Source organism: Calypte anna, chromosome 6, assembly GCF_003957555.1.
Source record: "Calypte anna isolate BGI_N300 chromosome 6, bCalAnn1_v1.p, whole genome shotgun sequence".
Taxonomy (NCBI): domain Eukaryota; kingdom Metazoa; phylum Chordata; class Aves; order Apodiformes; family Trochilidae; genus Calypte; species Calypte anna.
The window spans coordinates 6946087-6969402 of NC_044252.1; the positions used below are offsets into that span (position 1 = coordinate 6946087).

A 23316-nucleotide genomic window follows, 5' to 3' on the forward strand; every position below is an offset into this window, starting at 1 on the left:
CTCTGAATTGAGAGCATAGAGCTGCTACAATGTTGGACATACCACAAAAAGGGTTGCATATAGTGATCTATTAAGCATCAAGTTGCATGTTTCATGCAAACAGGGGAGATGTAAAAGGTGAGACACTCAATCTTCACCTGCACAGGTATTTATATTAAAATTACTAACCACTCCCCAGTTTGTCAACCAAAAGAACATCAAAAGCTGAAAACAAAATTCTTAGCATATTGCAGAGCAGGTACTAAACAACACCAAGAAGAGCATACTCATCAATGTCACTTAATGTCCTCACAGTCAGTGTGCACACTTCATTTTAAAAAAGTAAAAGCAATCCAGAAGAGAAGAGAACTGGATACAAAACAGTTAACCCCAAGTGGGATAAGCATCATGTTTCTGGAAAGCTTGGGCACCATCCACCCTCTTGCATCCTCCTCCAGAACATGTTGGAGACAGAAGCATTGACAGGATGGCCTGCAGTGCCAGAGCAGCGAGTCATATACACAGCCATGTGCTTTCCATCTAGCTAGCTGACAATCAACCTAATTATCAACAAAAGTATTCATTAGGTTGCCCCTCCATCTTTGGTATTGCTTCTGAGTCCACACTGGATCGGGCAGACAGTAGCCTGTTTGACTCATCAGGGGTATGTCTAGTCAAGTATTCTCCTTCTACACCTTTTGCCTTGGCCCCAGGAGACAGGCTTTCAAAGGTGACATAGGACTCCTGAATCTCCTTGGGTTTCCGCACAAAGCATTTTTTGCAGCGCCTTTTCAGTGCTCCACAGCAGACCACCAGGGTCAGAGGAACAGCAATGACACAGGCCACGCTGATGACAACCACATTGATGAGTTTCTGGGTTCCTCCTGCACTGGCAACTTCATCTGTGGAAAATATGATGCATTGCTCCTTCCTGGGGATCAGCCCTTTCACACACACGCACACGATGTATTTGGTCTTTGGCAGCAGCCCATAAATAGTGACCTTGGTCTTCCCTGGCTCCACATTGATCCTCCGCATATCTCTCTCTCCAAAGATGGCATAAAGGACACTGAAAACTGTCGTGTTTTTTGCCAGAGGAGCCTTCCAGGCAAGGGTGATACCTTGGTCAGTGTCTCCTATCACCCTGACGGACCTCACAATTCTCTCCGGCTCCTGCTGACTGGTGGGTGGGCTCACGAGCAGATTCCTGGAGTTGCTATCTTGTGGCACATCTGGGAGGAGGAGGGCATCTCCAGTGCCTGCTCCAGCCCCAAGGGTGGGCATGGTGGAGGTGGAGATGACATACCTTGCCACTAGCTTGTCATTGTAGGCAGCTGCCTCCATCCCACTCACTTTCCCATTCCATGAACCTTTGGCGTTAGTGTTGGGGTCATCTGTGCTTTCTGAGTCTGTGATGATGAGAGAGATGAATGCCTCTGTTGCCCCCAGAAAATTCTTGGCTTTACAGATGTACTCTCCAGAGTCAAGATAAGAGACTACAGGCAGGCCCAGAATAGACCAGCTCATCCCATCACTGGAAATCTCTTGGTGAACTGCAAGAAAGGAAAAATATAAAATAAATAGCTAATAATCAATAGATTTAATAATCAATTGAACTCGTAACATGTTTTGTAAAATATGACCACCAAATCAGCCAAGTGTCTGTTTGATACAACAGAATCATAATTTCTCCTTGCCACCAAAATATTACAAAACCAAAGTAAATCCAAGAAAAGAACATGAACACTAGAATTAGGTTATATTGGGATTTACATCGCTTCAGACCTAATAAATGTGAAGCATTTGGTGCTACTGCAGTCAGTTTTGGGTCCCTCACTACAAGAAGGCGATCAAGGTCCTTTCTCTGATTCTATGAGGTGCTGAAGCATGTCAAAAGCAGAGCAGTGATGCTAGTTTCAAGCACAGGTCCTGTGAGGAGCAGCTGGAGTAACTAGGGTTGTGTAGCCTGGAGAAGAGGAGGCTGAAGGGAGAACTTCTTACTGTCTACAACTTCCCAAAAGAAAGCTGTATTGAGGTGGGTGTTTGTCTCTTCTCCCAGATAACACTCAATAGAACAAGAGGAAATGATGTGCCGGGGAGGTTTGAGTTGGACATTAGGAGCAACTTCGTTACTGAAAGGGTTGCTAGGCACTGGAATTGGCTGCCCAGGAGAGTGACAGAGTCACCATCCCTGGAAGTATTTAAAAGACATAGATGTGGCACTCAGCAGTGTAGTTTAGTGGTGGATTTGGCTGTGTTAGGTTAAGTCCTGGATTCAGTTATCTTAAAGGTTTCTTCCAGCTGAAATGATTCTATTTCCTCACAACTGGCAGTTTCAAAACAACACAGGAAAAATTCTTCCATTAAAAAAAAGAAAAAAAGAAAAAAAAAAAGAATAAAAGCTCTTGTATAGGGACAATATTTAAAAGACTGGAAGGAGTAGGCAGTTACATGACCTAGTTGATCATTAGGTGCAGTTCTCTGATTCAGTAAAAAATACCAACAGTAGAAATTTTTTTTTCTAAAAACCATATATCTACTACACTAGAGTATATGGGGGAAAACAGCTGAAAAAATAATATTAATTTACTGCTAAATTAATGCAGGTTTTTATAATAAGCCAAACACAGGGAAGCCTGAACACTTACTGCTAAACACAGCTGAGTTGATTTTCTCACTTGGCTCACTAAGGGGCTAAACCCAACTTTTTTTGTGGTTTTGTGTAGAAAAAAAAAAGAGCTGGGATTATGCAGAAGGGTAAAGAACCTTCTTCATTACTTAAACAGCCTCCTTAGGATGAGTATGTAATATCTCTGTCCTTTCCCATTGAAAGGTAAACCAGGGAGATGTCTGAAAGGCAAATGTAGGACAGGACGCAAACTTCTCCCAAGCCTTCATGGGGTCAGGACCAAGCATTGGCAACCAGGGCATGCTCTGTGAAATACAGTGAAGTACAATGGCAGCAGAAGGAATTCTGTTCAATTTAATTTTTTGCTGAATTAATGTATTAAGAACCATAAAGCTACTGGTCTTCTTATGGCACTTCCCCATCCATACAGACTGTGGGCTGTTTCCCACTGCTTTCTATTCAGAACAGCAACATTTCTAACAGTCATGTTACAGCATTGGCACAGAAGCTGCTGGTGCTGAGAAGCAATGTATATTTGCAGCCAGCTTTTTATTGAAAGGTGTCTGATTTAATGAGGCACAAAATACATCATTCTCAGCTGTAGTTCAAAGTAAACCCAACACAAACTTTCAGGAAAACACTTTTTGTTTTGGTTTGGTTTTTTTGTGGTTCTCTTTTAAGTGTGGGAGGGATGTTTACAGTGTGATGGGTAGACATTACATTATGAGAAGCAGCTCTGCTACATCCTGCACATCATACACAACAGAGCAATTGTGCAGATCCAAAAAAAAAGAAAGGGGGGGGGGATATTTATTACAAGTGGTTCTACTGTTATGAAAGGAAAAGTCTCTCTCCTCTGTTTCTGTGCACTGAGGAGCTCAGTAACCCTTTGAAAATCAAAATCCATACTTTGTGATTTATCTGCTGAGTTTAGACCCCTGGTGAAATTCAGGGCCAGGCCTGGGAGACAGTAGCATAAAGGGAATGTACAGGTCCTGATTTAAAGCTTCTAGGACAAAAAGCTAAAGATAACTGCCTTGAGTGCTGCAAAAATTCTTCCCTAAATTCCCCAAACATTAAAGGACCAGCATTTCAATTTGGAATACAATCATTCTTGTGGATGGAAATGAAAACATAATTCTTCACAAAACCAGGGGCTGTTTGAATGTTTCCCCCCCAAGAGGGGTGAGCACAGAATAGGGACCTCATCAGCATTCCTCCCATAAAGCATTTTTCCACAAGACCTTGTCAACCCATCAGAATCAAGCCATTTTTTGAAATCATTGTCACTGAAGTATTTTTTCCCTCATTAAGGTAGTGACTCTTTTGTCTTTTAATGTATCAGTAATGTTGCATGTTTGCAATCTTTTCTTTCTTTGCCACAGCAGATTTGAATCCCAGTTGAATTCATGAGGCATTTCTTTGCCACAAATGTTTACTAACTGATTAGTAACAGTTCACCATTTCTCCCAAAACTCATAAAATAATTCAGTGGGAAGCATTTTCAGTGACTGGATAAATAGCTAACCTAAAAAAGCCTCTTGCTACAGCTGGCCATATTTCATCTCTTCATTTCTCACAGTTTTGCAAACAACCTCTTGACTTACCTCACCACCATAACAATTATTACAAAACAAAGCAAAGGCAACTTTTTACTCACTATAGCATACATTTATCTAATTACATTTACATCATCATGTAAGCAATTTTTGATAGTCTATAGAAAAGTCACAATTCTATTGTGTATTATAGTGAATCTTAATTTATGCACCACTTTCTTTTTTGGGGATCTTTTATCAGCAGGAAGGATCTGTTGTCACAGAATTTTCCATTTGCTGTACAGTCCATAAAAACTACAGGTGCAGGTCTCCTTCACTCATCCCAGGTGTGTGAGAACAGCTTAAACCAAACCCACCTGTGCCATTCAGTGGAGCACCATCAGCCCTTCTCCAGCTCAGCTCAGGAATGGGCACCCCCGTTGTCCCGCATCTCAGTAGCACAGTGCTGCCCAGGATGGTCTTTACTTTGGCTACAGACGTATGGACAACAGGGCTTTGACACTTCCTTAGCTCAACTTGGCTGAAGAAGACTCCTGCAAGGCTCCTGGGGGTGAAGCATTTCAGCCTGGGCTCAATGAATGCTATGTTAGGAGACTGGAAATTTATGAAATGGACCATTTCATAGAGACTGCATTCACATACCCATGGGTTGTCTTGCAAACCTGTAAAATAAATCAGAGGAAAAAAAAAAAAACAAAACATTTTTTGTTTCCATTTTGCAACAGGACAAACTGTGATAAGCTTCTAGTCTGCCTGGAAAGGACTGCCAATGGATATGCATCAGGGGATATGTTGTCACTACAGCAGATCCCATAGTTACCAGCTAGTAGAAAGCAATAAATATGGCTTTCACTAGTTATGCACATAAAGAAGCAAACTAAGAAATTATTAAAACCATATTTTGTTCCAGGATGGAAAAAACAAACAGCCAAGGAAAAAGGTTGGTTTGAGGGGTGGACTACACAGTCTCTTCCTAAAACAGGCTAGAAAATTTTTCTTGCTGGAGATTACTAAAGCATTAGATAGATTATCAAACCAGCTCTCAGGACTGCAATAGGTGTAGGTGATCATACTTGACAGTAAGCAGTCTATTCCAGCCCTGTTATTCTAAGGTTTTTTTCATCATTTTAGTAATCAATTGTTTTTCCTGAAATGCAAATTTATACTTTGTAAGATGAAAAAGCTATTTTAAGGAGTAAACTGAAGAATATGCTTGTTATGGTATGTGAAAAAACATAAATAGATAAGAATATACACATTTTAGAAAGAAGAATATAACATATAATATACTTTTATATAATATAATATACTCTTGTTTCAGAGTCCCAGAATGTTTCTCTTTTTCTTTTTTTCTACTAATTGGTGTGCCTTTACTGAGCTCAAGTTTGGAAAAAAATGAGACATTACTCTATTAAAACTAGACCTGTGAAGATGGTATTGACAAAGCAAAATCGGAAGTAGGACAATGCAGGAACAGAAGCTGTTGCATTGTGATTAAATCTGTTTCATCCTACTTATAAATATTCACCTGTCCTATGGATAACAGTTTAAAGTCTCTGGTGACTTCATCCAGCAGAACTGGCTCTGGGTATATTTATACCACCTAACGTCAGGCATGCAGCTGAAGTCTAAGCCAAAGCTTGGCATCCCAGGATTTCTTCCTGCCATGAGAATGAGCTATGCTGCCTCTAAGGGGGCTTCACTTCTTTTCTACAGGCAGCCCAAGGACATGGCTCAGGACTGGTGATTGCCTAAAAGCAGAGTGCTTTTAGTCCTCAGTTCCCAGCAGGAAGAGATGCCCACCCCATGGTGCCCACTCTTGCTGGTCTCTGGAGCTCTGCAGCAGTAGGAATGGAAGCAGCAGCTTTCCAGCAAGAACCAGGTTTTGACGCAAGCACAGAGGATGCACCACAGGGCTCTGTGAGCTTCAAGGAGCTGCTTGAATTTGCTGGAGTCAACAGAAGCACGGGGTCAATCAAAAGCCTCTAAGGCCTCATATAAACTGTTTTAAGGAATGCTGCTCTTTCTGAGACCATTGCACGCCAGAGTACTCAGGCTTGGAAGGGGCTCTGAAAACAGTAGACTTGGGGAGAACATTTCTTGTAAATTAATGTCATAAAGTTAAGGGGACTATAAAGAATGAACACTTAGAGCTTGGCTTCATTGTTTTATGGCATTTTTGCTAGCAGCTTACTTCTGACTTCATGCACTATGTAACTTTTTTTTCCAGATTCCTTGGCAGGGCCCCAGCCTTAGCTGATGCCACAGCACCTTCGAACCTCAGTCATCCCCTTGCTGCCCTGCACAGCACACTCCTGGAGGCTCCTGGGGACAATCCTCGTGTGCCAAAACTTGCAGCACAGACTAGCAGCCAGTAAGATACAGCTGGAAGTACTATTTTTTGAGGCACTCTATAAGCAAGGGCTCTGAAGAGGAGTGACAACAATGCACTGTAGACAAAGGAAGGGACTGGGCTGACTTTTTATTATTCATGGATTTTTTTAATGCTTCCATGAGAAAAAGTCATTGGCAGAGTGAAACAGAAATGTGCAGCTGTGTTCTGCCATTCTGGTCCTGAAAGGGACATGCATTTCATATACCTGGTCCCTATGGGTGTCAGCAGGATAGGACCTAGGAGCTGGTGTGTCAATACATTACTGTATTAATCACTTCCCTGCATGAATTTTTTAGGATTCTGGCAAAAGAAACCTATGCACAGCTGGTAATGTAAATACTCAGGATGGCCATGAGCATTAAGGCATGGTTTGTTCTTAACAAAATAATCTCCTAATCTATAGTGAAAGAACTAAAATTTTCACATGTAAATTGACTCTAAAAAATAAAGAGTATGATCTAAGCAGTGTCTTGTCATGCCATAAATTCAATGGCTATCCCAAACAGCCAGCTCTGGCTTAAAGATCTTGATATTGCAGTTGGCAAAACACCTGCTCCTCTCCTGTGAAAACTTAAAATCTGCTAAGGACAGGAAAAGTTGTGTAAGTGGCACTTTGAATCTCTTTAAAGTCTTCTGTCTCTTTCCATTGCAATCTGGTTTTGAAAACTTTAATTCTCTAAATTTATTCAGAGAACAAAGAGCAGCAGGTTCTTCTGAGAGTGAGAGAAACTTGCAATGTCCCTGATGAGATTATCAGCAAATGCCCAAACTGACATACGTGGCTGTAGAGGCACACATGCCACAGATCAAACAGTCAAGGAAGCTGGGTCAGCTCATGGCAAGTGAAGACAGCAAATGGCAACAACACTGAATCATCATCAGCCTGCTGTGGGTTTGATCGAGTTCACAATGACTAAAAGGCTGAGTAGTAGATTCCCTGAATTAATAAATGGGCTTGAAACTGGGGATACTACAACTGAGAGAATTCCAGACAGTCATCTGCCCAGAAATGGGCAATTGCTCCAAAGCCATACTTCTGAGGACCCCAGAACTGCCACCAAGAATTGTATTCTTGTAACTTTATAGCTGTCCTTGAAGGCAGAATTATCTTCATGGCTTTGGGGAGACTAGGATTTAATTCTGTGTGAACAGATAAGCAAGGTACTTGACAGACACAAACTGGCAGTCCTGACCAAGATCTTATGCTCAGTGATGGCTTTATTCCTCTCAAATTTGGACATAATAAGAATCCATCTTTTTACTGACTGCTACTTAAAATTGATCAATTCCACAGTAACTGTCATTTAAAAAGAGCACATGAATGATGTGGAGCTCTAATCATATTTGTATTTCTGTCAAAAATGGCAGCATCAATAAACAAAAAGGGTTTGAGCAAGAGAAACCAGTTTTGTGTTACCAAGATTCAAGCATGTGATGAAGTTCATGGTGTAATAAATTGGGTGTGGAGAACTTGAGGTTAGTGTTTGTTAATATATAAATGAATTTGAGTATTAAATTGTACAGAGCAGTCTACCTGCTCTGTGGGTAAAAACTAGGAAAGATACAGACCTATTGGAGAGGGTCCAGAGAAGGCCCACAAAGATGATCTGAGGGCTGGAGAACCTCTGCTACAAAGACAAGCTGACAGAATTGGGGCTATTCAGTCTGGAGAAAAGAAGGCTCCAGGGAGACCTTATAGCAGCTTTCCAGTACATAAAAGGGGCCTACAGGAAAGTTAGGAAGGGGCTTTCACCAGAGAGGGTAGTGATAGGACTATGGATATTGGTATTAAACTGAAAGAGGGTAGATTGAGGCTAGACATTAGGAAAAAATTCTTCCCCATGAGGGTAGTAGGATACTGGATTAGGTTGTCTGGGGAGGTTGTTGATGCCACCTCCCTGGAAGTGTTGAAGGCCAGGCTGGATGAGGCTTTGTGCAACCTGGTCTAGTGGGAGGTGTCCCTGCCCATGCAAGGTGGTTGGATCTTGATGATCTTTAAGGTCCCTTCCAACCCAAACCATTCTATGATTCTTTGAAAACACTGTAATAAGATGCAAAGCTCTTGACATTTTTGCCCCCTACCAAATGCCAGGCACTTCTCTTACCTAGGATGATCTTGGAATTATCATTGGGGAAGTAAGGAACAGCCTGGAAGTTGGCCCAGGTGGCAATAAGAGCCTGAGGAAGAGTCATTAGCTTATTGCTAGAGAGGTCCAGGTATGTGAGATTCTTGACATAGCGAGCTGCATCTGGAGGGACCGAGGTGAGTTCATTGTTGTGTAAATCCAGAAGCCTGAGCTGTGGCATGTCAGCCAGGGTTTCCCAGGGAAATGATATCAAGTTGTTCCCATCCAGCCTCAGCTCCAGCAAGCGACGGAGACCCTTGAAGGTGATGCTGCTGAGAGTGGCCAGGGAGTTATAGGGCATCCAGAGGTACTCCAGGTTGTGAAGTGTATGGAAAGCCTCTCCTGGCACCCTCCGGATGGCTGTCTTTTCTATCCGGAGCTTGAATGTATCCGTGGGGAAGTTCACAGGAGTGAGGGTCATCTCCGGGTCATTACACAGCACTGTCCTGGTGAGGAAACACAAATACGTGTTGTGTTTTGACAAGGGTTTGAAACTTTAATACAAAATTGTTATTTGCCTTTTTTTTTTTTTTCCACAGGACTGTAATTTCTCACTTGGTACTGATCTCTACATCATCACCATCAGTAAGTTATCCACGTGGACATTTTGACTACAGAGATTGTAGTATTGTGCATCGTCTGGAGCGGTACGAGTCTGAGTCTGGCCCATATGATGTTCCTGCTTTTTTCTGTTTTCAGTTTCTTCTATAGTACTTACGATAGACAGCGGTGACAACATTCACTCACAACAGAGGATTCTAGTGCATAATAAACAAAAGGATCCATACATGGAACACTAAAAGTCATATGAAAAGAAGCCTTACTGATGTGTGGGATGGCAGGAAGTAACACAGAAATAAATACAGCACACAGGCTTTGCTTTGTGAAATGAAGTCAAAAAGGTATTAAGTCGCCTGAAATACACCACAGCAAGCTCTGCTTTACTATGAAACAGTCCGGAAGGTGCATACAGATGGTAGCAATTTACTACACTGCAGGCATGTAGAGTTAAACTGAGTGAAACTGCAGAAAATTAACTCTTTGGAAAATTCTATACTAAGAGCAAGGCAGTTGTATGTTTTAATCATTCCTTCTCATTTCTAACTTCTGGAGGTCAAATCATGAAAACCTTATGCTGCAATTTTGCAGCTTCTGTACACAAAATTGTGACTTTGCCAAGATGTGGGATTCTAGATATCTACGAGGAATGGAGACAAAATAGATCTTTCAGACTGCACTTTAATCTACCTATCAGCAAGGAGAGAAAGGCAAGTTCTTAGCAAAATTCAAATCCACCTTTCACAAAATAACAGGTTAGATAGGAATGCCCCACATGCTAAAAAAGACACCACATGAAATGTAATGTGATCAGCCAAGTCAAGTTTTCTTATCACGCTGCCTAGCTGATAAACAGAATATTGCAGTGCTGCCAAAACCTGACTAGTTTGGGCTGAAAGCAATTAATCCTCTAATAACAAAACCAAACAACATTGCTGAACGGCTTATGCAAGTTTCCCAGAGTAAAATGTTATTTGAACCCACAGTTAAATTGCTAATTTATAATCAAAACATAGTACGTTACTCGCATCCAGCACTTTTATTGTGGCATTAAATCCTGCCCACACTCATCTTAAAGTAGAGATTTTAAGGATGAAAAAGAGCTATCAAATAAGAAAAATCCAGAAGTCCTCTTTCAATAAAACACAGCTTTTTGGTGTGTAGACATGACACAAAATGCTTGGTATCAAAGACACTATGGCAGAAGAACAGAGTGCTTCTCGGAATCCTTGAACTATGTCAGTGAGCACTACACATTTAATCTATAGGATAATCTCCTCCTACTAGTGAGGAATACAAATACTGAAAAAAAAAAAAAAGTGACATTATGCTCCTTAACTAATGGATATTGGCTTTATTATGTACCTTACCAAAACACACTACAGCTTTTTTCCAGTCTCCCAGAGGAGACTCCCCTGAGAACTGTGACATTTATGGAGCAATAATTGGCTATGGCACTCGCTTTTAACAATTGCAGATCACCCATGTCTGTATCACACTTCTTATAGGGAAAGTTTCTGGTATTTAATCTATAGCATCCTAAAATGAATTTAAAAGTAGTTCTATTTCATGGGGAATCCAAAACATAGCAGACAGCCTTTCATTTCATAAAACTGCGGTTTTATCTATAAAAGATTCTTCCAAAGGATTTGGTACTTCTGACACAAAATCTCCCCCTGCTGTGAACCACACCTTACAAAAATGTAGCCTGTATTTCAATAAGTCAGATCATTACTTTGTGACTATCCTTCACGGAGACTTTTATTATTACAGTCCTCCAGAGAAACGTCTGTACAATGGCATTGCATTAAAAAATGGACGCTCTTCTGGTCATCTTTTTTAACTGAAAGTTTCCAGCCTGAGAATTATTTTATTTCTATTATTATTATCAGCCTTTTTTGGTTTTGTTTCATTCACATCTAGAGTCTATTGCTCTGCCTAAAATCTCCAATTGAAGGATTTTTTAAGTAAATGGAACTGTACTTTTTTGAACCATGACATAAACCAAATCTAGTTACACTTAAGAAACAAATCAGCAGAGCAGAATGAGGCCTTTTAAAAAGAGAATTTTTCAGCATAAAGGTAAAAATAAAAAGTTGATTAAATTTTATTCCCTTTTTTTGCCATTCTACCAGCAGTAATTATGTTACTTCTGTTCTCACAGAGGAGCTGCCCGAACGCTTTCTCTGAAATCAGCTTACTGAATTTTCAGAAGCTAATCCTCAGCAAATAAAGCCAGAGCACAAAGCAACTGGAAAAATAACAGACACAAAGTCTGGACGCAATATTTTCTCCTCTGAGCATCCTTCCAGAGCAGAAGAAATAAAATCCCTTCCGTCCAGAGAAAGAGCAGCAACCCCCAGGGGAGAATATCAGCATACCTGGCTTTGGTCCCATCGCCGAGGCTGTGGAAGGCGCAGCTGCACTGCGATGGGCAGGAGCTGCCCACCCGTGGCAGCCCTCCGAGCATCACGCAGCAGAGCAAACCCACCAGGATCCACATGGCTACCTGTGCATGGGAAGGACACCTGGGCAGTGGACAATGTGGAAGGTTTCCTCTATTGTTTTATCCATTGGCTGGTCACATCTTGTTAACTCCCTTTCGTTTTCAGCCGCACTGTGATCTTCCAGCCCTCACTGAGTCCATCAGATAAAAAAGGATAGGCAGGGATTAAGGATGGGGACTTGAGTTATTTTCATGAAGGTGCTTATTGCTTCCTGTAACCATACTGACAGCATTTCTTCGCTCAGGGAGTCCCATAAAAACATCTTTCTCAAGCAACCTGCACCTCTTGTGCAAGAAGAAAAGGAAACATGATTTTTGAGACCCACATCACAGGCAAGATGACAGTATTCTGACCAGGAATTAGCAGTAATTTACTTCCTCACAGGGAACTGGGAATAGCTAAAAACGATTTCTTGTCCTAGTGGAGTGTAAGCCTCCTGTCTAAGTATACTAAAAGTATATAGTGATACTATTAAAAGGCTTTATTTTCTGTTGAAAGCTCCTACTTTTATCAAGCAATTACTGAACTATTGGCAACATGCCTGATAATAAAAAGCAATGACTTAACTCAGTAAGTATGTAGATATTACAGGACACAACACATGCCTGCAGGACTGAACACTGCTCTGACTTGCTGATACAGTAAAACCCAGATGAGGGACCTTTTCTGGGAGCTCCACCTGATGCAGGTAAGACATCAATAATACTAAGAAAAGCTCAGCTCTGCCTTAAGGACAGCCCAGGACTGAGTGTCAAATTATTATCTTCTCCCCTTGGAGACTGTAGTTTCTCTAAGCAAAAAACCAGCTATCATTGCAAAGGTGATGCAGACCACCACTGTTTTTAGGAGTCTTTGTCTGACCCCAAATACAAGGCCTGTGAGCCTAAATATGCACAAATTAAAAACTTAAGATGTTGCTATTTGAAGTGGGACCAGAAATCTATTCATTCTAGCAAGGACATCTCATGTCCATAAAGATTATTATTTCCTGTTGAATGTGAAAGTATATAAGTCATTCATACTACAGATGTGCAACACTCACTTAAAAGTAAAAAGCTCTTGGGAACCTAATTGATAATTACTTTTAACCTGATGGAACTGCTGCTCCCCCACTTTCCAACCATACTGCATTATAGCTTTGGCAGAAAAACTGACCTGTGTGTCAGACACACAACAACAACAAAAAAAAATCAACCCCACAAGTTAAAAGTTAACAGAAATGAGGACTAATTGAATGGAGCTGAACAGCTAGTGATAAAGCAATAACTAGACACTACTCCTTTAGAGGTGCTTTAGGAAAATACTTCTCTTCCAGTTCTGGAGTTCAGGAAAGCCTCAGTGCCCAGCAGTGTTGCAGGGGAGAACCTCAGATGCTTCACTTCAGCATAAAACATGAGCAATTCTATTAAAATCCTGGACCCTATTAACTCAATAGGAATTCTGTCATCTGCTTCTATACAATGAAACGGGACTGTGGGATCAAATGTGTCCAATCCAGCCCCGGTCACTTCCCAGTTTCCCCTTTTCTGTACCTAAGGTCAGAGCAGAAGGGGAAAGGAATTACAACAAAGATTTCTCTAAAAATTAGGTTGTCTTGGATCTTCGTTACAGTCATATTGATTAGAAAAAGTCCCTCACAGTTTCTTCAGCCAATATTTGAAGACACCATGGTTCTTCTGTCCACCTCTTGTAGGTGACCATCTACATTTAGATTTACCTAGGACAGAACTACACATTACACTTTCCAAAAGCCTGGTTGTATCTCCAGCTGCCCTCCTGTAGAGATGCACAGAAGAATCAAATCATATAAATTTCCATAAAGCCAAGGAAGAAATATGAACAATCTAGTCCAAAAGACATTTTAGATACTTGATAAAACAATTTTAAAAAAGCAAACATGAAAACAAAAAACAAAAAACAAACGACCCCAGACCATTCAATGTGCAAAGCTTCCACCTGAGGAAAGCTGCTGTAGTTGTAACTCTTCTAAACTCAAATATCTTCCATGTTTGTGCAGCCATCTCAGATCCTAACAAAAGACTAGCCCAAGGGAGCTCTCAAGATGAACAGGATGTTCCAAAATAAAGCATAACATGGGAAACTCAAATTGCCTATTGCTGAAAAGTTTCTTCTGTTGGCAACAGAGGGAATTAAGGCTAAGCCAGGTGCAGAAGGCAACATGATTTAACTATCCTCACATCTCAATTACTTCCCCACTGCCCCAGACTGTGTGAGAGGGTCCCTATAGGATAAACTGGCTGAAGTAGCTCCAGAGCTCACTTACCACCTCTTCTTTCCAACACTCCCTTTTGCCAAGCTGTTGATTTTGGTTTTCCTTTCAATTAATTAACCAGAAGTTACCAGATAGAAGTGCATTCCTACATACAAACTACCTGAAGGTTTATGAATATGTTACAGCCAGACTATAAGGTTTTGTTCCTAACAAAGGTTGTTTACCAGATTTTCTAACATATAACTGTTTTCATGCAGAAATCATCCTGTGTTCTTCAGCAGGAAATCACACTGGCAATTTTTCAGTAATTCGGGGTAATGAACTCTCAGAGTTTCAAGTTAATCTAGACATGGTTTGGGGCTAGCTATTAAACAGTTTAAAGTGCCATAGTTTCTCATAAGCTTGTGAAACAAGTAACTCCAATAATTAATTAAGGCTTGTAAAAATCACTTACTGAGAGGATGGACTCAAAGGTCCATTTTTCCCCATGCTATTTTCACATCCTACATTTATTGTTGTTCAAAGAGAAATTCAAATATTTCATTATTTATTTCTGAAGAGAACATGATGCAGTGCTGCTCATTAAATATCCATAGTTGTTCTCACATCGACTTCTATTAAGTCCAATTTCTAGATTTAATGATTTCTAAGTTCCCTTAATGATCTCCAAGCTAAGACCAAGCTCACTGGGTTTTTTAGTGCACTCATTGGTCAACTTGCCTTGCTGCCCAAACTCTGTCTCAGCTCATTGCTCACAAAATTGACTGAAATATTTCTCTCCCCACTGAAGTTAAAATGTACTTGGAAAAGCAATTCAACGTAATTAACCTCTTACTCCTATTTTTTGAAGGCATCTGACAAAAGTGCTTTCCCTTTATCAGACCTCTGGAATAATAAACTTGTAGGAAACAGCCCATAACTGCATGGTAAAATTTGCTTTCATGAATCTCAATTTTGAGTCACAAATAAAACATCTGAGTTATAACTAAACATTGGGAGCATTAGAAGTAAAATTAATTTATAAAAAACAAAAGCAATCAATAAAGCATGCCTTAGAAGCTGTCAAGAAAGCTGCTGTTTAGTTATATGACAGACTCTGTTCTGAGCAAGAAAAAGACCTGGTGGCACTCCAAGAGATTAATAAAACAGGATTAATAAAACAAGCAGCAACATTAACATATTCCTCACCTTGGAGTGTATCTGCAAGTGTGTCAGAGGCATATGGACAAGAGAAAGAAAAGGGGACCAGTCAACAGATAATCAGGTTTTGTTTTATCAGCACTTACATGTTTAAGGTTTTCCTGCCCATTGATTATGTTCTCTTACCATCCTTTATCTCTGCTTTTCCACCAAATGATGCAAATGATGGGTTAAGTTTCAAGCCACAGATACACCCATGCTGGGCTTGATCCCAATGTAGATGGAGTGGGACTGGCCTCAATATGAGGAAACTCAATGAGAGGAAACTCAACGAGAGGAAACTCACTCAACCAGAGGAAACTCAACCCAACCAGAGGAAACTCAACTCAACCAGAGGAAACTCAACCCAACCAGAGGTGAGGAAACCAGCTCAGGTAGGCTTTGGAAGTAAGGAGTTGGAGGAGAAGAAATAGGAGGAGAAAGGCCTTGGTGCACAGGGAAGAGATGTGTTGCTCTGGTGCACAGGCTTCATAGATGTAACACAAAGGGACAGGCAGAAAAGAGAATTTTTACAACAAATGTAAGAAAATGAGATCCCTAAAAACATAAGAGCAGATGCCAGAACTTGCACTTCAGGGACAGCATGACCAAGGAACTGCAAGCATGCACGAGGTAGCACTGGTGAGCAGGATGCAAAAAGATGCTGGTTTTGGTTACATCCATGCTCCCTCCCTGAGATGGAAGAAATAAAACTGGAAATAAAATCTGGCTACTGTGTTCAACAGGTCATGTACTCACTTTTACATACAGTTGTTTTTTTTTCCTGAAGCATTTATTTGCAGTACAACAGCTTTCTAGATCTTCATGGCATTTTTAAGGCTTAAGTGTATTATCTCCTCCCAACTGCTGAACGGTTATTCACACATTATGCCACTTAATTTAAAATGAACACCGATTAGCTAATTTCCCTGTAGGTGCAGATGATATTTATATGAGACTTTTAAAAATAAATATCACCTTTTGCAAGTGCCAAATGTACCAGTGCAGAATAAAAACATTTTCCTCATGACAGCCAATTCAATTTCATAATGAAATGAATGGGAATGAGGTCTCGTCACTTCCATGGGCACAATTCTTGCTCTAAATCATGAAACTAGTGCTCCCTGATGCTTACTTAGGAAGTAAAGAGTTTCTTCTCTGCATCAAGCTAAAAATATCAGCTGGAGAAAACAAACAAACAAACCACCATACAAAGAAGCAGCTAGCAAGTGTCATCTGATGAGAAAAGCCAGATCCTCGGTTTAGATTTTTGGTAAATGCAAAGCAAATTGGGTCAAGGTCTACTGTCAGCAAAGTTCAGCACATAGCAATCTTTCCTAAGGGAGGTATAATTTAGACAAAATGTTTTGGTTTGGTTTTAGTAAGATTAAGTTGTTACTTGACATTATAGTTTCCATTTTTTCCCACACAGACTTTTTAACTCAGAAAATGTTTTATCAGCAGATTCTACTCATAAGCTCAAAAGCAAAACTTGAGTGACAAATTCAGCATGCTGCACAAAGTCACTCATTTTTCATATGGCCATAGGACAGAATTATTTCTTTTTTACTTATTTTTTCCCATATAGTTAGAAAAGTATGGCATAAAGCAAACAAACAAGCACATTTTATCATAAATGAAAGCCATAAGATACCTTATAATCATTACATTGTCTGAAAGGTTCTATAAGCAGGCAACGTAGGCCAGACACTAAATCAATTTCATTAGGTAAATGCATCTCAAGAAGCTTTTGGCAGGACACATCTTGTAAAGTGGAAAATCCTTCCCACTGATGCAAGCCAAGAGCACGTTAATACATCACGTCATTCTAAATTGGATCTTCCACTTAATGCTGTTGAAGGCAGCTCCTCCAGACCTGGAGGACTGAAGTCATTATAATAGATTTCTGGAGTGCTGAAAAAATAAAAGAAACTTAGTTTTTGGCCTGAAGCATTAAGGCTCTCCCGTCCTTTTTGTGCATACATTCCCCTTGGTTATTATGGCCAAAACAGAATAGGAGTACAGACCCCTTACACAAGGGGGAGGAAAATGCATACACCTCCTTAGAGATGCAGCATTTAACCCACTGTGCAGTGGAAGCTGCTTCACAAACTTCACATTGCAACTAGAAATTCTCAGTGAGGCAAAGTCTAGCAGAAGATGGAGGTGCAAACCAATCCACCTCATCTCTCCCTCCCCTTAGGGCTCGTGCACCTAGACAGGTTTCATCAGGAGTGATACAAATTTAAAATGCTAAGTGTCCATGAAACTATTGGACCCAGAACCTCCAAGTACAACAGGAGAGCAATCCCCTTGGTAATAAGGCAAGTAAGGCAAGTTTGGCCACAAAATGGAGGAGGTGACACTAACTCTGGCTCCACCTTAAGGGTGAGGGCTATGGCTCTTCTACTCTTATTCTTCAAAGGCCCCACAAGAACAGGCAAATGCCAGCAGTCAGACATACAGGACCCCAGAGCAAAATTCTCTGGGACAAACTCTGTAAATTCCTCTTCAGAGGAAAAACAGCAGATGAAGCTCTTTCTTAAAAGCTCTTTACAGACCTGTCTGTGGGATTCTTAGTCTTGAGCACTAATGAGAGAGTGAATTGGTGGTGCCCACTAGGCAGAAGCTGGAGCAAACAATAAATACACAGAAAATTTGTAGAATTCCATGTCAGTAAATGCCTTAACTACCATAAAACCATCCAGCAAAATAATGTCAAAAAGTAACACACATGTGAAAAACACAACTGAGTTGCCCATCTTTTCGAGAAGACTGATGTTTCTAACTAGTTTTGTTACACATACAAAAAGACCTTAAAGTTCAAAACAAGTATTAATCAAACATGCTGTAGTCATCCAGCAGCTTTCCACTCTGCCAACGCTCTTGACATTACAACTGGTAGTGGGGGGAAAGAAAGGAGGAAAAGAGAAGCATTGCAGCAAATTCTCATTCTCAAAAGCTCTTCTTCTTTACATTTATTCTGAAACAAAGTCCAGAAGTCCTAGTAAGGTGCAGGCATTCTAAAAGTTTCTGTCAAAGACTGACAATTTTATCTCTAATGGAGCATAGCCAAAGATGATGTCACACAAAGACTAGGAAAAGAAAACAAAGCAAGTGTATCATTGACTTGTGTGTATATAAACACACACACATCTAGATTTAAAACTTAATTTTTAAGTTATTATTAATGGAAAAATTAATACTCATTCTCTGCTAGCCAGAAGCTCTTGACTGGTTTCTAATCAGAATAGTAGCTAAAGGGGAATTTTTACAGGTCCTGAAAGGAAAACACATATAGAACCTAGGACTGGAGCAGTATTTCTGTGTCTATATACCCTTGCACACACCCACAGAGTCACCAAACATACACCTAGAACAGAATAAATATAATGGACAGCAGACAAAAGTACTATTCTTCTCTGGGATGACACTGCCATATCCCAGTCCTCTGTAGTCCATGACAGCACCTATCGTAATTATATCTGACATATGCTTTTTAAATGGTTAAAACTTCCTGAGGTTTATATTCACAGCCCTTCTTCTCTACTGCACATTCATTCCATAAAATCCAGCAAGGTTCCTACAGTTCAATAAAATCAGCTAACTTTGGGCTTAGCATCTTTAGCTGCATGACCAAGGGGGTCATGTAGTAATATTGCTGACTGCAACAACCTTTTCTGATTTGGACCTTAATAGTATTAGTCTAAGCCCTGCAGAGTCACCTCAGCTTAGGAAACAGTACCTGGTTTATTTTGCTTCCTCAGGCATGCAAGAAGAATTATACTTCCAGTTCTGTTTAACTGGCTCTAGAATACAGATGGAGCATAATGTTTTACTACACAACCTTCTGCCCTCTTTCCAGTCTGGTAGTCACTAGCTTTTCCATTCTGACTTATGTCCCTGCAGCCTCAAGATTTCACAGGCCAGGTACATGCTTTTCTGACACTTCCAGCAAACCTCCTGGAAGTTGAAAGTCCAGTCTTACACATAGTGATGCCCCAAAAATAGAAAACAAAAAAAACAAAACAAAACAAAAAAACAGCCACAACAACAAAAAAAAACAGACAGAAGAAAGGGCAAAAAGTAGGAAGAAAGGGGGCGGGAAGCTTTTGTCCAGGTGTATTCTATTTTCTGAATGTTATTTATCTCAGAGTAATAAGCTCCTCCCAATCTACAACCATCAGTGATACAGTGTATAGATAAATATGCATGTGGTGGGGTCATAATAGGAGAATGATATTGCCTGTTTAATTATTCTTATTTTTATACTGATTATTCTTGGACTAAATACTTCATCATGTGCCATCTTTTTTCAAATGTGAAATAGGAGATACAGGAGAGAGAGAAATAGGTGAAATAGGAGAGAGGGAGTTTGGGGAGGTACCAGCAGAAAATCGAGGCATGGCTCAAGTAACCTCTCACTGACTGTCCTACTGACCACAGAAGAGGAAAAAAAAAAAAAATCAAAAAACCCCAAGAAACTACACACCTTGGTGATCTGATTTGCTTTATGGCCCATCCTTCATTTGTTCAACCCTTGCAGATAATTATCTGTCCTAATTTTGGTGACCTATCCTTACCAAGATAGGAGTGAGAAAGAAACCTGCTGAGGGGAGCCTATAATGATCAGGAGGTTCCTTTAAGCATTAGCTTGCCTGAGCCATGTGCCTGCAGACCCAGCAATATCAAACCCATGCAGACCCACCTTGAGAGAAATTCAGTTTACTTCACTGGCTCTTTGCTAAGGCAAAAGCAGTCCTACAGTCCCATTCAGAAGGCTGAGGCTCCCAGGGCAACAGCAGGAGAAGCACTTCTGCTGAAGCCTGTAGTGAAAGGAGGCAACCAGGTGCCACTAATTGCCAGGGAGTGAGCATGAGCTGGTGTCAAGCCCACCTGTGCCTGATTAGGGTGGGCCCCCACTGCACATGAGCAGGACCAGGGGGCCAATAAAAGGTAAGACCTAAGACACAGGCTCAGCTCACACTGGAACTCACAATCTCGGCATGCTTGGCTTTAAGTGCTGCTTTCAGCACTGCACTACCTTTATTGCTCCACTAGGGCTACCTTTTATTGGCCCCCTGGTCCTGCTCATGTGCAGTGGGGGCCCACCCTAATCAGGCACAGGTGGGCTTGACACAAGCTCATGCTCACTCCCTGGCAATTAGTGGCACCTGGTTGCCTCATTTCACTACAGAAGCCTGCAAGAAATGTGTAATGAGATGAAGTTTTAGTGACAGCTTTCTCTAAGGAATTCCCACAGAAACAGGGGTGTGCAGGGCCCTCAGAAGGTCTGTCATCTGCTGAGAGATTAATCATCTATCATAATGGCCAACAAGTTTTTTAACCAAAATAATGGAAAAAATACCATGCTTCTCTCATTTTCTTGCCTGTTTATTCCTCAGTGCCTGTATTTTAACCTCAACTATCCTAGGCATTTCTACCTTATTAAGTCAATGCATCCATTAAAGTTTTAAAATTATGATTTATGTTTGCTTCAATGTTGTATGTAAAGTTTTTAGCAGGTTGATTCATTTTGCTAGAGGAATTTAAGCAAAGCAATTTGGTTCCTGAGAATTCTTTCTTATTCCAACATGGTAGATCTTATGTAAGGTACTTATGTAACATTCTGTTCATATATTTTATCTGTCTGAAAAGCCATTTCCTTATCAATCCTTCCACTTTACGGTGAGATTCTGCCTACCAAAGGTTCTACTTGGAAACTGACTGGGGTTCTTTCTGTAAAAAAGAAAAAAATTACCAGGACTACAGTAACTGAAAGCTGAACAGGAAAGCCTAGAAATATTTTGAAATGGTACATTATAAAAATTTCTCTCCTCCTTCATTAGCTACTGAACAAACAATATTTCAGCAACATCCTTACAATAGACATTACAGCAAAAGCACAACTGAAGGCTTTGCCTTCATCATGATTGATTTTGTTTTGTGAGATAACAATGTGGCTTTTACAAAAATCATTCCACTCTATTATAAAACACAACTCAACTTGAAGAAATTGCTTATTACACCAAGCTTAGCAGATTGTATAGCAGAAACTAAATCAATTAGGCAAACTTTAAAAAAAAACAACATTTATTTTATGGAAAGGTAGGGGAAAGCCCTGGTTAATTCACAGGTATGGCTTATAAATAGTTCTGTTGATTATCTACTTGGATAGCACAAAAGGCCTTGATACATCTATTGTAAACAATGTATATTTGGTCAGGTTTCCGTAGGATGCTTCATGAGAAGAAAGGAACCTAAAGAAGACCAGAGCAGCCAATGTCTGTAGTTAACCTCAAGCTTCTAATGAAGTGGAAAGCTCTGGGTCTTTTACATTGTGGAACAAATGACTGGATTGTTCCTTAATATCCACTTGAGAGGCAGGTATCAACATGAAGGAGCCCCTGGGCTCTCTGAACAGACAGTGAAGAGAAGAGGTGTCTCCAGAGCACAATTTGTCCTGCAGTAAGACAGGTGATGCTTGGGAGCTGCCCATTCCCTCTGGTAACAGTAGAGAAAGCTTGTCTTGGACGAGATAATTAGTACATTTGAGTTTTATATGGAAAACTTTACATGTGATGAATCTCTATCAATTTAAACACAGTTCTTTATACTGAAGTCCAGGAGAGCTTTGCACCATTCTGGCTCAAGTAATGTTTGTGAGGGAAGTATCAGGAAGAAGTCTGGGAAAATCTGTACAGAGAGACACTAGTAGAAGACTACTAAGACAAGCAAGATATGCAATATCACAGTGACAAGACAAATGAGGTGCTTTTACATGACCTAGGAATTAATTTAAACATGGGGTCGGTAGCATAGACACATTGAGGAATGGAGTAGAGAGAGTCCTGTTGCTTTTTTACAAGAGCAATAGTAAACAGAGGGAGAGCTGGTGTGCAAATCCTCTCTTAATACAATTAAAGCCCCTCTTGAAAGTACAGTTTCATTTGAGAACTCAGGTCAGTTCTTTGAACTGAAATTCATGAAAGAATTATTGTTCTGCATGCTGTGGGAAGGCCTGAACTCTTCAGGGCAAACTAAACAAACAGTGTCATGCATATGCTATATTCTGTAGGAATGCCTTCTCCAGACTCCTGAAATATGCTGCAATTCAGCAGAGAGGGATGGTGTATTTCATTGTATTGTGAATATGTATATGACCCTACAATCAGGAAACTAACTGAAAGCAAAACTGAAAGCAATATACCTGTCTAAAATAGAGGTCACAAACCCTGCTCTAGAGACCCTCATGTACTCCCCACTGGCTTCCATGCTCACCATCTCAAAGCACAGCCACTTTCTCCTGCCTCCTCCAAGCCTCCTTGACCATTCCCAGACTTTCACCACTACTTCCTCCAAGAAGCTCTGGAGGCAGCTGCAGAGAACATCAGATTGAGGAGTATGTTGGGCTGCTAGACTGCTGAGGAGAATGGCTACTACGTGGCCCCAGGCTTGTCCAAAGGGCTGATACTTCTCCATATGCTACTCTGCAGGCTTGTCCCCTGCATTGTCCCTCCTGCTGCCAACACCAAGTGCCTACAGACAGTCTGGGGTGCATCCCCCATCACTGCTTCCAAATTAACACAAATCTACAAACCTGCAAGTAGAAGGTTACCAGAGAATATATTTTCTGGCATGGCACCAAGATTACTAGCAGTCTTTGTGATATCAAACCGAAGTCCTGTGTGGCTGAGTCCCAGCTCACTTCTGCTGAAATGCTGCAGTTTGTAATTTAGCAGTGTTTTCTAATATAAAAAGTCAAAGGCTATTTTGCTAAACCTGAGTCAGAAGGAAGGATTAGGAAGGCAGAGGAATAACAATACATCAATTTAGCAAACTGCTCGCTGTGAATATAAAAAATGTGTCAGTAATCTGCATTGATTGCTTGGAGAAAATTCAGAGTGCATGAGTGCTCTGTTATCTGTGTACCAATGCATATTTTACAACAAATTAATATGCTCCCACCAAATCCATACAGCATGCTAAAATCCATGGGGACATCTGGCAACAACCTATCAGACCTGTTTTCTGCATGTTCCTTGCCAAACAGATTAGTAACCAGTGAAGTATTCTTGAGCGAGAGGGTAAAGTGAAATGAATAATTTATTGATGCAGAGAGAAATTCAAAATATGAAGTTGCAGGATAAC

General features: G+C 40.6%; 1 protein-coding gene across 1 annotated transcript; it reads right to left on the reverse strand.

The window, feature by feature from the left end:
* Positions 1–546: 546 nt before the first annotated feature.
* LRIT1 (leucine rich repeat, Ig-like and transmembrane domains 1) lies at positions 547–11802 on the reverse strand. Its single transcript, XM_008501468.2, has 4 exons — positions 11628–11802; positions 8668–9134; positions 4524–4829; positions 547–1532 (listed from the first exon to the last, which is right to left on the reverse strand). Exons 1-4 carry the CDS (start codon positions 11747–11749, stop codon positions 547–549), a joined length of 1881 nt encoding a protein of 626 aa, XP_008499690.2. The 5' UTR covers positions 11750–11802.
* Positions 11803–23316: the final 11514 nt, after the last annotated feature.

What these genes read in the sequence shown, in the direction of transcription:
- LRIT1 (XM_008501468.2), bottom strand. Translation starts at nt 11,749, where the DNA reads ATGTGGATCCTGGTGGGTTTGCTCTGCTGCGTGATGCTCGGAGGGCTG. An exon ending in GGCGATGGGACCAAAGCCAG is followed by an intron (nt 9,135 to 11,627) that starts GTATGCTGATAT and finishes TTTCCTCACCAG; the next exon opens with GACAGTGCTGTGTAATGACC. An exon ending in TGCTCCACTGAATGGCACAG is followed by an intron (nt 1,533 to 4,523) that starts GTGGGTTTGGTT and finishes CCTTTCTTGCAG; the next exon opens with TTCACCAAGAGATTTCCAGT.